We start from the raw sequence: 15578 nt of genomic DNA, 5'->3' as shown, positions 1-15578 counted from the left end.
GGGAGCTGATCCAACCACCCCAAGCCAGTTTCTTTGCTCTTCAAGACCTCAGAATTTGCAGCTCTGGCCAAAAAAATTATTCTACACACTTCAAAGTAGAGATAGCTCTGAAGTGAGCAGAGCCCAGCACCCCATGGGAATCCAAATCTCCACCTTCTCAGTCATAAGCTCAAACATTTGAAATTAGCTGATCTGCATGGATTTTCTGAGAAGGGGGGGGCTGTTTGCCCCTATGTGTGGAATGGCCACACTTATCACTGTCATGTGGACCCTGAAGGGTTGGTCAGTAGTGACTTTGGTCAGCTTTCAAGTAAAAAACAGTTAGCCACACCTGTTTTAGAGTATTATTATGCTGCACCATCAAAAAACAGTATAATAATTTTTTCCTGAATAAGCCCTGCAGTCTGTGGCATCGAAGTGGCATATTGAGATATTTACTCATGATGTTGTCTACTGACATATTGATGATGCTGAACAGTTGCGTAAATGGAAATACTGGAGCCAGATTTGCTACCTTGAAAGAGGGCAGTGTTCCTCACAATGTAGATCAGAATGTCCCGGGGGGGGGGGGCAAATTGTTCTTAAATGTGGGATTTACCATCTTGCAACAACTGTGTGAACCATTTGTTCCCAAGATACCTCCTGGGAAAAACCACTGAGGGAAATACATCCTTAAGACTTGCTGTACCAGGAAATTACCGAGTGTGATGCATGTTGAATACTTCATAAGCAAAATGTCAGAAAACATGTCATTGAGCCAAAGCCTTTGCAAGCAGCTAGATCCATGCATATGGCTAGGATTGGGGTGCCAGAAAGATTAACTGTTCTGTATCATTGTGGCCTCATCCTTGCAATCCTGCTCATGCTGGTGTCAGGCATGAGCTATCTACAGCCCTGGTAAACAAGTTTCCGACTCGTATTCCCTTGCCAGCATTGGCAGGGACTAGTCGCTGGAAACCGGTGCCCTGAACTGCAAAAGTTGGCTTGCTTTTTTGGACATGGAGAGTCCCTGTCCATAGGAAACAAGGCTAGAATCCTGCTGGCAGGCACCACATTGATACAGTAGTAGCTGGACATGAAAAAATATTTCTTTCCCCCTTCCTCTCCTAGTATCTGGAAAGACTTCATCAGTGTCTCTCAAAGTTCAACTTTGAAAGAAACATGACCCACCTTTAAATGTTAATGTGTGGGTTTCCAGTGGAGTCTCTAAGTGGGGCATTTTGCTGCCTCTGCTTATTAGTATAGGCCCATTGCCAGAGTTCTTGTGTTGCTGATGCCTAAAGTGATGCTAGTGGTTAAGAGAAAGGGGAGCATGTTAAAGTCGGTGTAAAACAGCAAAAAACTAAACATGTTTAGATTTCTGTGGCTAAATTTAGCCTCTAATAATGAGCTGATAGTATTGAAATTAAGTTCTAAAAGACAAAATGTTCTGTTGCGAATGAAATCTATGCCTATTTCTAGATTTTGACATAGTGTTCATACTTCTGTTTTGCTTTTTTAAAAACAACAACAACATAACCAAAATGAAATCACAGTCACTTCATTTCTAAAACAGTATCATGAAGTTCTTCACTACATAAAGAAACCTTAATGTGTGTAATATATTTGAATTAGGCAGATATTATTAATTTTTTATTATTTATTAAATTTGTTTACCACCCTTCATCTGAAGATCGCAGGGTGGTTCACAACATAATTTTGTTTATTGTTTATAGATATTGTTTATAGATTCTAATGCATGATGGAAACCAGAAATGATGCATACTCCACTTTGATATATTTCTTCTTTTACTTTCTTCTAAGATTTCCACAGTAAAGGAACCTTTCATTGATCTTTCACTTCCTATAATAGAAGAGAGGGTAAGAAACAACTTCTTTAATAAATAGCTACAATTGCTACATTAGCATCATGCTGCTGTATTTGCGGATCACTGACTTGATGTTGGAGCAGCCAAAACATTACATTGCCAGGATTCAGTCTCTCCATACCCTACCTTAGATATTGGCATTGCCAAACTGAACTTGACCATCTGCACTGACCAAAGGGGTGACAAAAAAAAAAATCATGCCTGGAGCCTTTTTAATGTGTGTGGATTGCCCTTCCTGAATTGGGACTCTTACGTAAGATTAATAAATTCAAACACATTTATTATCTAGCCATTTCCCTTTGCCTGTATGATATACTAGTTTTATACCAGAAGCACACAACTGATCTTGTCTGATATAAAAGGTGAGCAGTATAAGCATTAACTTGATGTGCTACCGTACTTGGCAAGTAGTTATTAGCATTTTCTCTGCTATGAATCAGTTATTCACAGTGAAAACATGCAGTGTAACTGAAGTGTCTTATGGAAAGAGGTGTTTTCCTCATTAAGTATAAGCACCCTCACCGTGTTTGTTATTTGAAGGGTGGACAGGTGGGGGAGAAGGAATCTTCTCAGCTACATCGGTTATATTTAAAATAAATGACCTAAATTACTCAGTGTTGACCCATGAAGGGTGAACTTCTTCAGGCAATCAGGTATTTTTAACAAGTAGCATTATTGGGGATGGGTAAGAATCACTGTTGTGGGAAAAGAGCTATTTCTAATGGATGCAGTCCTCAGCTGGTTATCTAAGCCGCCTCACGACTTTGAAATGAGCAAATAAATGAAGTTTGTATTCTGTACAGGCCCAGCCTTGTCAGATGTTTGAGTATAACCTGTAGAGTTGAAGTTCTTTTGCTTTTCTGCATCATATGATCTCCTTAGGCCAGTGCTACTGATTTGGACTGGATAGCCCATATGCATGTACAGATATACCACATTTTTCTGTGAATTGAAATTTTTTTGAACAAGCATATGTGAGTACAAACTTTCAGCTGTACTGTATTACTTTAACTGGTCACCAATAGAAAAGAAAGGAAGGATATGCCTTGAAGCATGCGGTACTTGGCCAGTCAGTCAGGTGGAGGGGGGAGTTTAAAACCCTAGGACCCTGCTATGTAAAATAGATTAGCAAGCAGTATCTCTCAACAGAGAAACCAGCATGTAATGGCTATGGAAGGTGCAGTGAAGAAAGCTAGGTGGAGTTGGCTAAATCTCTACATTCAGCTTGCAGGATCTTTTACTTGTGGGTTGTGTCTTTTTTGTGCGTGTCTCCTTTTTCAAGCAATTTTATACTTTTTATATTTGTTCTGGAGTTGGAAAGCTGGTCAATTTCCTACCTGTTTGACCACTTGTATGTAATGAATATGTATGTGCAAATGCATGCCCTCCTTAATAAGGCAATGATGTCACCATTTTGTAGGGAACACTTAGACTTCACATATTGCAGGGATGGAGAACTGGTGGAGATCCAAACTGTCGCTGGACTCAAAACTCTTCCCTTTTCTGACCATTTGCCCTGCTGCTCAAAGCTGATGGGAGTTAGGAGTCCAACAACAGCTGGGGGAGGGGCATCACAAGTTCCCTAACCCTGGTTTATTGAGCTTCTTCCCCTACTTCGGACAGCCTCCTAAGTTACCGCTGATTTATGCCTCTCACGCTGCAGCCATCCTAGGTAGTCAGCCTAATGGTGAGACAGACATTAGTTCTTCGTGAACTTCACAAAAAAGGGCTTTGAGAAATTTTAATCCTAAAAGCAGGGTATAAAATACCCAAATGAATTTAAAATAGATGAATGTGCTCTGAAAATGCTCAGGGACATTTTATAACTACTTGATTTCTGTTTGGAAACTCTACAGCTGTTCATAGACACTTAGCTACAGTTGCTGGAACATTTGAGGGCAGGATCATAGCTCATGGAGAAGGGCTGCAGCTCTGTTAGCAGAGCATGTGCTTTGCATGTAGAAGGTCCCAGGTTCAATCCCTACATCTACAGAGAAAACCCAGTTTGAAAACCTGGAAAGTCACTGCTAGTTACTGTAGACAATACTGAGCAAGATGAAACAGTAGCCTGACCGAGTATAAGGCAGCTTCTGGACTTCCTGAAGGAGCAACGCTGCATAGATTGCAAGTGCTCAAGGCTTAGGACTACCTCTTAGCCCAGCCTTCTGTAGCCTTGGGTGCCCAGATGCAACCTCCATTATTCCCTTCAAACATGGCTGATGGTTGGGGTTGATGTGGGCTGTATATCAACAACATCTAGGGACCTGAGTTTGGAAAGGGCTGATTTAGCCCATTGTATTTGATTTTTCAAAGGAAAGCCTTGACCTATGCTACTCTCTCAAGTTTCTGGAAGCAGTAATTTTGTGAAGTTTTCTAGAAGATATATGTCTTTGTAATTATTAACACAATCTAATTAAATTTTTAAACACATTAATATTATTTTACACAATATGATTAGGACTTGACCAGTAAACTAACCAGATATATATATTTTTAAAGTGTCAAATGTCTAATTTACCCTCTGCATATTGATATAAGCCAGCACTATCTTGTTTGGAAAAGGTAGGAGGGAAAGATTTTTTTTATATAGGAGATTGTATGTTTTACCTTGAATAACCACGTGTATTTTCCAGATCTCAAAACCTGTTCCTTTTGGGAGGACAAGCAGAGGTAAACATATCCAAGAAGCAGATGTTGAGTACAACTGTTCTTCTGTTACTGCTCTGAATAATCAACAATCTAAATTGTCTAGAAAACATTTGTTAACAAAAGATAAGGTAAGAATGCAACAGCATTGCTGATCTGTAGTTCAACTAGTTGTATAACAAATCACAGTAGCTGCAAATTTGGTTTGAATCTCTTTTAATCTACAGCACTGTATTACAGATTTTTTGATATATGTACACCTAATACTTCCGGGGCTCATGATGTGGTGTTAATACATTTTAAAGTACTGTATTTATGAAACTTAAAAGTGTGTGATATATTCACACCCACACCTATAAATATTGTATGTGTGTGTGTCTGTAGGTGATTTAAAAAATATATGATAGGTTTAAAAATGATCTTTCTTTCATAAAATAAAATAAAATAAAATTTAAAAAGCTACTTTTCAAATTCATTCTCCACACTCTGTGCCCTCCTCCCTGCTTTCCTCTAGTGTTGTCCAAGTTTGCTTCTGGCTGCAATTGCAAGCAGTGCAGGGCTGGCCAAGAGAGCAGACAAGTCAGCCTTCATGCCATTTGGTGGATCAGTTGGCAGGGTGTACTATATGAGAAGTGCAGCCAACACAGTCTCCCAGGAGACTTGGAACATGGCTTCCATGATGTGCTCAGCCTCCAGTGGCCCAAGGGCCTATGAACCATAGTTCAGCCTCTTAACATGGTTCTTCCTGATGGTGGCACAGCATGCTGCAGATATGATGTGCTAATACAATGTGAGATGCTGATATTTTTTGCTGCAAATATTCTACTGTAGATTATTTTACAAGGAAAGCTTTTATGTTTAGATCATTTATTGAAAATAGAATACTTCAGACCATTTTTCATTTAAAATTTTAACCTATATCCTTCAGCATTTGACAGATGAAAAAATGTTTTGCTTAACAGCTGAGTGGTGAGCGTGAGGCCTCTAAGGCAGTCTGGCAGAATTTCCCATCTCCTAGTTGTTCTTTTAATCCACTGACTATTGCTGAAAATCTAAAAACCTACTTATTTCTCTTTGGATGGCATTAAGGTTTCAATGGCTATTTATGCTTTTTATTTTTCCATTCCCTTCCATTATTTGTGTTCTCTCTCTTTCCCCCCTCCGTCTCTCCCTCCCTCCCCCGCCCCACTACCATATACAGACAAATGCTATGATTTTTATGTTTGCTGTCTGTTTCAGATTTTGATACATTTGCTCTTAGCACAAAATCTTCTACTTGGCATCTCTTTGTATGCAGTCATGCAAATTTGTAGAAACTCTCTCCCTCTTTTTTAATGGAGCCTGGAATTAGGAGATGCTTTTTTTTATATTTCCAGTCTCAGAAACTGGACCACAAGGCTTCCTTCAAACATTCTACCACTTGTATAGTGGCAAAGATCACTAAAAGAATTGTGGCGAGACCATCAGTCCACAGTCTGCCCCTGCTATGTTTTAATCTTTGGGAGAATAAATCCATATTGATTCAGAGGTAGCAGTGAGAAATTGAGGCCATGTACAATGCATGGAGAATAATAGTTGTGCTGTGTTCCCTTCCCCCCTTCTTATTTTTAAAAGGCAAGACAAGTGGGAATGCTCAGACTGTATGTGGAGGAATCCAGAGCTAGCAATACAGTGGTGCCTCGCAAGACGAAAAGAATCCGTTCTGTGATTCTCTTCGTCTAGCGTTTTTTTCGTCTTGCGAAGCAAGCCCATTGACGGATTAGCGGATTAGCGCTATTAGCGGCTTTTAGCGGCTTATCTGCTGATCGGATCAGCTGATAAGCAGCTTAGCGGCTTAGAAAAAGGGGGGGAGGGAAAAAACAGCAGGAACTCGCAAGACATTGTCGTCTTGCAAAGCAAGCCCATAGGAGATTCGTTTTGCGAAGCACCTCCAAAACGGAAAACTCTTTCGTCTAGCGAGTTTTCCGTCTTGCGAGGCATTCGTCTTGCGGGGCACCACTGTACAGGGAACTGAATTTCAGGGGCTATTTGGGAAATCCTTCAATGGGAATTGAATAATTGTAAACACTATGAGTTTCACCCCACCCCCCAATAGTTTGCCTGCGGGAAAGCAGTCAGTTTCAACTTTCATGCAAGTCTCTTTTGTGCAGTCTCAGACATGGGATGGGGTGATCAAGTATGTCATCAGCAGTATCAGTAAGTCACTGATAGTACCAAGTGCTGCTTTTTGGTACTTTGAGGCAAGATAGTGCATGAGATGGCCCTCCATCTTGCTGTTGTTTCTCACTTGCTTACCTCTCCCACTGGCCCAGTCCTCTAAGATAATCAGTGAGGCATGCTGGGTTTCTGCTCCTTCTCCTTGCTTGTTCCTTTCAAGAGGGTGGATAAACAAGCAGCAGCAGCAAGGATGAGTATATCAGGATCAGGAGCCTGCAGGTATTGGTAGTGGGTCCCCTACTCTGGGGTACAAGCTTGGACTCTTCCATTACCTGAAATGATGATGGCCTGTTGGTGGCCCATGAAACTTGCTCAGCCACATTCCTGGCATAATTTCCAATCCAAAGACCTTGCTTGCTGGGAGATGAGCAACATAGGCTGTGATTTGAGCACTAGGAAAATGTGATGCAGCCAATACAAGTGCTTCGGTAAGGAAGGGTATTTTGGATCCCATGCAACTAAAGTGCAATTCCCTTCCTCCTGATTGTTTAGAAAGGCTTTAAGAGTATAAGCTTTGAGCCATGGAAATTAATGGAAGCCGTTCCCATTTTTAGATGAGTGACTTGCCCATAATAATACAGCAAGTTGGGAAAATTCTAATAGGGTCTAGAGGCTGATTAATTTTAGAATTCAAAGTCTGAATTAAAATAAAGAGAAACACATCTGAGGAGGAGTGTGTAAATGACCTAAAGAGGTCTTTACACTCTATAGTTAAATGGTTCACTTTTCATTTAGAAAGTTCCTTGTTGCTAGTGGAAAGCTTTCTTGGTTCCCTTGGTCATATAAACATAAACTTGTATGTGTGCCTGGTTGAATTCAGTGGACTTTAGTTCCAGCTGAGGTAATTTAGGACTATCACCTAAGGGATATTTACCATCTTTATATTTACTAGAAAATTTATTTTGAGATAGGGCACTGCCAATTCCAAACACCATGTGTTGGGATCCTCTTTCCTTAGCCAAGGATGACAGAAAGCCCAGCTATATCTGAATATCCAAGGGCATTTGGAAAAAAACCAACACTTCATTGGAACGCAGGCTTTTAAATCCTTTTTGCTGAGCCTAATGCTGCTTTTGTTAATCAAAGTTAAACTTTGTAGTGTTGATAAATGTATAATAGTGTTCATATAGTTCTCAAGGGGGATTTTTAAACACTTTCAGTTTTACTTAAGTTGTACACGTTCATTTTTTTATGCTTTCATATCCCACTTACTGCTCAAACCAGCCAAAATAGCTTTATGTTAAGAATAACCCATCCATGAAATATTGTAGAATTGGAGTCAAGAGAGGAATGAGCTGCCACTGTTTTTTCTTTATTTGTTGCAGAAGTTTTACAAGCCCTTAAGATAAATTGATTTTGAAAGCGTAAGAGATTTTATTATAGATGGAATCTAAGTTTGAATTGCATGGAATCAAAAATTGAATTTAAGCTTTAAGTTTAGTTAGTAATTAAATATTTTTGTTTGCAATACTAAATTAATGCATTTAATTTAAGATATCCTAGGCACTACCTAGGGATGCGGGTGGCGCTGTGGGTTAAACTACAGAGCCTAGGACTTGCCGATCAGAAGGTTGGCGGTTCAAATCCCCGCAACGGGGTGAGCTCCCGTTGCTCGGTCCTGGCACCTGCCAACCTAGCAGTTCGAAAGCACGTCAAAGTGCAAGTAGATAAATGGGTACTGCTCCAGCGGGAATGTAAACGGTGTTTCCGTGTGCTGCTCTGGTTCGCCAGAAGCAGTTTAGTCATGCTGGCCACATGACCCGGAAGCTGTACTCTGGCTCCCTCGGCCAATAAAGCGAGATGAGCGCCGCAACCCCAGAGTCGGCCACGACTGGACCTAATGGTCAGGGGTCCCATTACCTTTACCTTTAGGCACTACATCTTTCAGCTCTATATACTTTTCAGAGCTCATCTGTACCTGAGTAGCTTAACCAGAAGGTGGAGTAACTGAGAAGGGCATGGGGGTAGGCGAGTTATTTGGGGAAAGGAAACTGGACTGCCCTGCAACTCCTATCAAATAACTGGTCAGCTGTGTCTGTGTTCACTGATCTGTAAACATCACAGATCCAGAGCTTTCCAGCACTGCCATGCAAAAACATGGATCCAATGCACAGATACTTATGGATCATTATCATTTGTGCAAGGAATCCCCTCAAAACCATTATCAAATCGTAGGTCTTTGTGCCTTCTGTGGCTGGTTTTGTTGTCATCTTATATAAAGACCATGGAAATCCACGAGGATATTGGGGTCTGCCATAGAGAATGCCCTCTCCAGGACCACCACCACCCAAACTCCTGAGGGTAGTGGAACTACCAAGAAGCCCCTTCTGCTGATCTTAACACCTGGGAGGGGGCTGTAGGGTTTCCATAAGATAGGTTAAAGGGTTTTTCTGTCTCAGAAAGGTAGGATATTTCAGGTTGGAGTACATCGCCAAAGACATTTTAAAGCAAATGCATAAACACTGTTGGTTTTTTTAAAAACCATCTTTTCAAAATGCTTTTAAGAGTTAGTGCAATGCTTTTATGGATTTTCAACAGACTTACGTTTGGGTTTTTTCCCTTCCCTTTTGCTAATGATGTGGAAATTGACAGAACCAAGAAAATCATGAAAGAAGATTTGCTAAAAAATCCTCCTCTGCTGAAGAAGAAACAAGACATTTTATCATGCACAAAAAAGTCAGAAACACTAAAGGTGAAGGCAGATCTGCTGTTCCATATACAGGAGACAGCAGTTCGGTAATGGAATCTGCAGCAAATGGAAGTCAGACTGAAGGCAGTGAAAAAGAAGCAAGTCATTCTGAAAGTAGCATTGGTGCAGACAGTGAGGCGTCTGAAAGCGAAAGTCATTCTAAGCAAACTGCTTCCAGCAGAGCTTGTAGCACACCTGGCTTGTGCACTGATGAGCATAAACATTTATCTGCAAGCATTAAATCACAATGTAACAAATCAAGTGATGGCGGTACAGAGGGACTTACTACTGGCTTATCAAACCTCTGCTTGGGTAGTGGTGTCAGTGAGACTGAAGGGACTCTCAGTAGAGATCAGCTGTCAAGTCTGTCCAACAACATAGACGTTTCAGCAGAGAACCCCACATTACTGCAAAACCCTCAAAATGCTTTCCAGACTCTTTCTCAATGTTACATAACTAGTTCTAAAGAATGTTCAGTCCAGTCATGCCTCTACCAGTTTACATATGTGGAGCTCTTAATGGGAAACAACAAACTTTTGTGTGAGAACTGTACGGAACGGAAACAGAAGCACCAGAAGAAAGGAAATTTCACAGGTAATGAAATGGTGGCTGAGTATATTGTTTCACATAGACAACTTTCCAGGGTCCAAGGGAGTGTATGATTCTGGCACACTTGCGGGGGGACGGGGAATGTATTACAGTGGTACCTTGGGTTACATACACTTCAGGTTACAGATTCCGCTAGAATTAGTACCTCGGGTTAAGAACTTTGCTTCAGGATGAGAACAGAAATTGCATGGCAGCAGCGGGAGACCCCATTAGCTAAAGTGGTGCTTCAGGTTAAGAACAGTTTCAGGTTAAGAACAGACCTCCGGAACGAATTAAGTACGTAACCAGAGGTACCACTGTATATGCCTTCAAAAGCAGCCACCATCCTGCATGGTAAACTGCATTTGAAACAGAGAGGAATTTCAAAGACCTTTTATCACCCGGCATGAAAGTCCACTCTCCAGAGATAAAGTTCAGAACTCTTTTTGGGCATTTCCAAGACCTTGATCAGCCTAAAATAGTCCTTTGGATTCTGGCTGTATAACCAAGAGACCCTGAAAAGCTGTATGATTGCAACCAGTGACATTTAAGAGACTGAACTAATGTGCATTTTTGAGGGGAACCTGTTCATCTCACCACGTCTTTGCAAATCTTTTTAACCTCAGTACAGTTCTTCTTAAATCTTTTTAACCATTACAATTGTATGAAACAAGCACAAATGGGGCCTGCAACATAAGGTTGTGGTGTGCAGTGCTCCCATGCAGGATTCAGGACAGTTGGTTGTCATTCTATGCTCACTCAGGCAAGCTCAGTTACAGATAGGTAGCCGTGTTGGTCTGCCATAGTCAAAATAAAAAAATTCCTTCCTGTAGCACCTTAAAGACCAACTAAGTTAGTTCAGGCAAGCTCAGTCCTCTTTGGGCTGTCTCTCTACAGAGCTTGTGATTCTCCAGACCATGCTAATAACCTCCCTCTTCTGTGTGAATAATGCCCTTTTGGCTACAAATGCACTCAGTTACATATTGATGTGATACATTCAAAGCACTTCAAATTAAAAAACAACTCCACAAAACCTTAACTCTAATTGGCATATAATACAAAGCTTGTGATTGATGAAATTTATGCAGATTCCCCAGATATGTAATTTATTCCAGTAACATAAATAGGTTTTATCTATACGCGCATGTGTGATTTATATATTCTAGAGGACCTAAATAAATACGACATTTGTCACCATCTTTCATTAATTTGTATTTGTATATTAATGCCCTCTTGTGGCCAAAATGCATTTACAGTGTTTTTCTTCTTCTATTGATGTCTCCCAGTTCCTCTGAGCAAAATCACTCCAACGTGAAAGAGATGGAGATTTGTCTTGTGATTTGTAAACATGGGAAATAATGCAGTTGGAGAGTGGCTAGGTGACAATAGTTGCCTCTAGCTGAATTTTCTCTGGCAGAAACTTACTCCCTTCAGAACCTAATTTAGGAGTTTAGCAATATGACTTGCTGGACCAGATTGAGGTCTGTCTACTTCCACAAGTTGTTTGCCCTTAGCACCCGATAATCAGAGATATATTGCTCCAGTGCATGGAGACACTGTTTTGAGTGTCCAGGCTAATTAAAAATTGATGTGTTTCTTCCATGACTGTATCTAATCTGTTTTAAAAGTGGATTTACTGTAATTTTTTTACACAAATTTGTATGTGTGAGTTATAAATCATAACATCGAACACTGTGTCTGTTGTAAGTCCATATGATTAGTAAACTGAATATCATCTATGTTCACCTGTATAAAACATGGGGAAAGCACACAGTCCTGATTAGCAGTAATATAAATATCTGTGTATCATATACTTGCTGTACTGTACATGAAGGTTTTTCTTCTTTTCAGAACTGATGGTTGCTATTGAAGTAGGACTTACATAAATTTGCTGCGCTAGGGGCAACAGGATTTCCCAGAGCCATTCCTTTAGTTTGACTATAAAATTAATAATCAAATCTGAAATATTTTTTCTCCAATATTATGTCCAAAATATCCAGCAAAAAAGGAGAGGGCCTTCTGACCATTTTTGAACATTCAATATGTTCACTGAGCCAGTGTTCTCAGTAGAAAGTCTAATGGAATTAAATCTTGGAGACTTTTGGCTCAGATATTTAGCTGTGTTGGTGACTTTAGGGAAATCATTGCGTATTTAACCTCAGCTGCCATTTGAAAAATAGGAATATAGGACTTTTACTAAACATTCATCTTTCTGGATTTTTGTGGGGATTGTATGCATACTTAAAATACTACAGAAAATAAAAAATACTGCCATGCTTTTTAAATTGGTATATTTTTTTCTGTACAGAAAAAAAAATAGAAGGTGTATATACAAATGCCAGGAAGCAGCTGTTGATTTCTTCGGTTCCTGCTGTTCTTGTTCTCCATCTGAAAAGATTTCATCAGGTAAAGTCTTGGAAAAAGGTGTTATTGAAAGGAGTTATAATTTTGGACTGTACTGAATTTCTGTAAAACTGTATTTTCTCCAGAGTGACTAGTGGTTCTTCTGCTGATGAAAATTATCCTCATCCATGTCACATTTTGACTGTGGAAGAAATATCAAAGCCTTGATCCTTTTATACACTGCCAAAGAAAATTGTGTTTTAGGGTGGTATCCATTGCTAATCCTACTCTGACCAGACCCCATTGAAGTTAATACACATGACTAACAAAGGTTCATGAATTTCAGAGTCTACTCTGAGTAGGATTTGTTGGCTCTTAATGTTGTGTGCTGCCTTGTTATATTTTCTATGACTCTGTGGTTTATAAATATATAATGTAGAAATGACTAAGCCATTTTGTAAGCGGATCTTTAGATTTATAGGATTTTTCAAAAATGCAGTTTAGTTCTGTACAATACATAATTTCAACAGATGCAGCTTTTCTCTTCGTGGTACTGCAATTTAGCTTTCTATGTTGCATTTCTGCATGACTGAATTTAGCAATTTTCTTATCAACATATCAAGTACCATAAATAAAGAAATTTGTCAGTGTATGTATACTGTTCTTGTCATTGTAGTCAATTCAGAATTTTTGAATTAAAAAAGTTCAGTACTGTGCTTTTGCAGTACAGCTGGATTCAGGTGGCACTCAAGTAGAAACAGTAAATATTTCATTTCTTCTTCAGGCTGGTATGAGTCTAAGGAAAGTAAACCGTCATGTGGATTTCCCTCTTGTTTTGGACTTGGCTCCGTTTTGTTCTGCTTCTTGCAAGGTATGGCATGTCAGAAGACCATTTCAATTTATACAGTATTTCAAAGATAATTTCAGGCTTCAGGTTTTGCAACTGTCTTTGTTTTCAAGTGAAGCCTAAGGCTTCCCCTTAAATCACAGAAAGCCTCATTTCTGTATTGAATTGGTAATAGCTTAAAAACACACACAAAAAGACACCTTTTGCTAGCCTAAGATGTAGAATTAGTGAAGGCTTGTCACTGTTTTGGCTAATTGTTATATTTTTAAGCTGAGTATGTTCTCAAAACTCACTGCATAGAAATCACATTTCCCCCTTTCTGTCTCCCTTTTGTTTTTGCAATGAAGAATGTGGCAGATGGTGGGAAAGTTCTCTATTCTCTTTATGGAATAGTGGAGCATAGTGGGTCCATGCGAGGAGGTCACTATGCAGCTTATGTGAAAGTCAGAGCACCATCCAAAAAGATTTTGGAGCACATTTCTAGCAACAGAAATGTTCAAGGTATGTACCTAAAGAAAATGACGTATTTTGGGGACACGCACATCTAGTACATTAAACGCATGCCCTTTTCTCGGTATCACGCAGTTGGTTTTATCAGTTCAGTACTTCTGCAGGCTACAATAAACATTTATCTTTTAGATCCACCTTTTTCCAGCAAAAGGACAATTAAGACATTCCGTTTCTTACGCTTGCAATAATTTCCACATTCAAGATTTTCAGCCTTTGGTCATAAATAGTAACTTTTGAATCGGGATGCTGGGAGATTCAGGACCTGCTGAAGGAAGTACTTCTTCACACAGCACATAATAATTAAAGTGGTGGAATTCTCTCCCACATAAGGTAGTAATAATGGCCACCAACTTGGGTGGCATTAAAATATTAGACAGATGCACGGACAGTAAGGCTATGAATGGCTAATAGTCATGATGGCTATGGTGGAAGCAGTAAGCCTCTGGATACCAGTTGTTGGAAGTCAGTGGGGAGAGCACTATTGCACTTAGGTTCTGAGCATAGGCTTCTCATAGGCATCTGGCTGGCCACCATGACAAAAGAGTTCTGGTCTAGATGGGCCAGCAGGGCTCTTCTTAACATTTACTGCTGAAATCTTGTATCTTCTACATTGGAGATAATATGCCATTTCACATTGTTCAGGACTCTGTGTATTATCCAGGACTGCTGGATATCTGTGCTGTAGACTCAATGATTCTGCATTTACAAAGCAGCCCCATAAATTGTAGACATGGGTATCTTCAGAAGCTAAGTTTTCTCTTTTTTTAAATATCAGTGTGTAGCCTGCACAGAAGAAGAAATGTATTTGTAACATGGACAAGTTTCTAGTGAAATCTCAAGAGGCTAGAAAGGAGGAGAAATCCACTGCTCATGTAGTGGGGTTTTGGTCTCTGTGTGCTTTTATTTCCATTTCTTCTCTGCCCCCCCCCCCGCCCCCAGTACTGGCCCTTGTCTCCCTGCCCAAGCACAGAGCAGTGGAGGTATACAACAAAGTAGCTTCAGTTTTCAAAGCCACCCTAGCTCACTCTAACATGCAGTTGGGAAAACACTGCCTTTCCTCATTTGTACTCTTTTACTCTTTTGCTGAAACAGTGTTCAAAGCTGGCAGTACTGAGAATAGGAAAACAAAGTTTCAGTGAATTTTATACAATAGCAAACCTTCAAAATTCTCAGTTATTGGCTTGGTCATATTGTATTCTCTTTTGCACTATGATGGTAATTAATAACTCTTTTTGTTTTGTTTTTTGCATTTCAGGTTTGAAAGACTCTGTAGGAGCCACTGTAGGACAGTGGGTATATGTCAGTGATACCCATGTACAAGCAGTTACAGAATCAAGAGTATTAAATTCACAAGCTTACTTGCTTTTCTATGAAAGAATACTGTAGCTGTAATCAATACTGAAAGTCTTAAGTTATTTTTGTGTTTTCTTAAATGCAGCAGTACATGTAAATATTGTGCTTTTATCTGTTCTCTAATACAAAATTTACCATGATTTCTTACTTTAAAAACAATGCCTTGCATTCTGAGAAGCTGGTGCATGCACAAAGCACCTAGATGCACACATAAGTAGGGTAGCTTACTATGCTGATTGGCATCTGCCCATCAAACAGCAGAGGGTGCAGTTTCAGCATCCTGTGTTGCTGCTTTTGGAAGGGGCATGTTGAGCTGCCACCAGAGTGGAGGAACAGAAAATCACGTCATGTGTAAGTGGAAATAACTCCATGTTTCTCAGAATATAAGCCTACATGCTCATTATTTAAATCCCCAAAATGCATTTGAAACAATGTGCTTGGAAACTGAATACTGTAGTGAAATTTCAGTTTCGGATAAGCAAAATTTTTAAAAACATGAATTGAGAACTGAACTGGA

At 39.8% G+C, this 15578-nt stretch overlaps 1 protein-coding gene across 1 annotated transcript in view; it reads left to right on the top strand.

The window, feature by feature from the left end:
* Window positions 1–15578, top strand: part of USP45 (ubiquitin specific peptidase 45) — a 41888-nt gene extending 26310 nt beyond the window's left edge. Inside the window, exons 10-16 of the mRNA XM_083497653.1 lie at window positions 1804–1860; window positions 4502–4645; window positions 9324–10014; window positions 12317–12414; window positions 13136–13222; window positions 13546–13699; window positions 14964–15578. Coding sequence (XP_083353779.1) covers window positions 1804–1860; window positions 4502–4645; window positions 9324–10014; window positions 12317–12414; window positions 13136–13222; window positions 13546–13699; window positions 14964–15094 — 1362 coding nt within the window. The 3' untranslated portion in view covers window positions 15095–15578. The remainder of the gene's footprint in view (window positions 1–1803; window positions 1861–4501; window positions 4646–9323; window positions 10015–12316; window positions 12415–13135; window positions 13223–13545; window positions 13700–14963) is intronic.

Source organism: Podarcis liolepis, assembly GCF_965112155.1.
Source record: "Podarcis liolepis genome assembly, chromosome: 3".
Lineage (NCBI taxonomy): Eukaryota > Metazoa > Chordata > Lepidosauria > Squamata > Lacertidae > Podarcis > Podarcis liolepis.
This window is presented reverse-complemented; position numbering and strand designations above follow the sequence as displayed.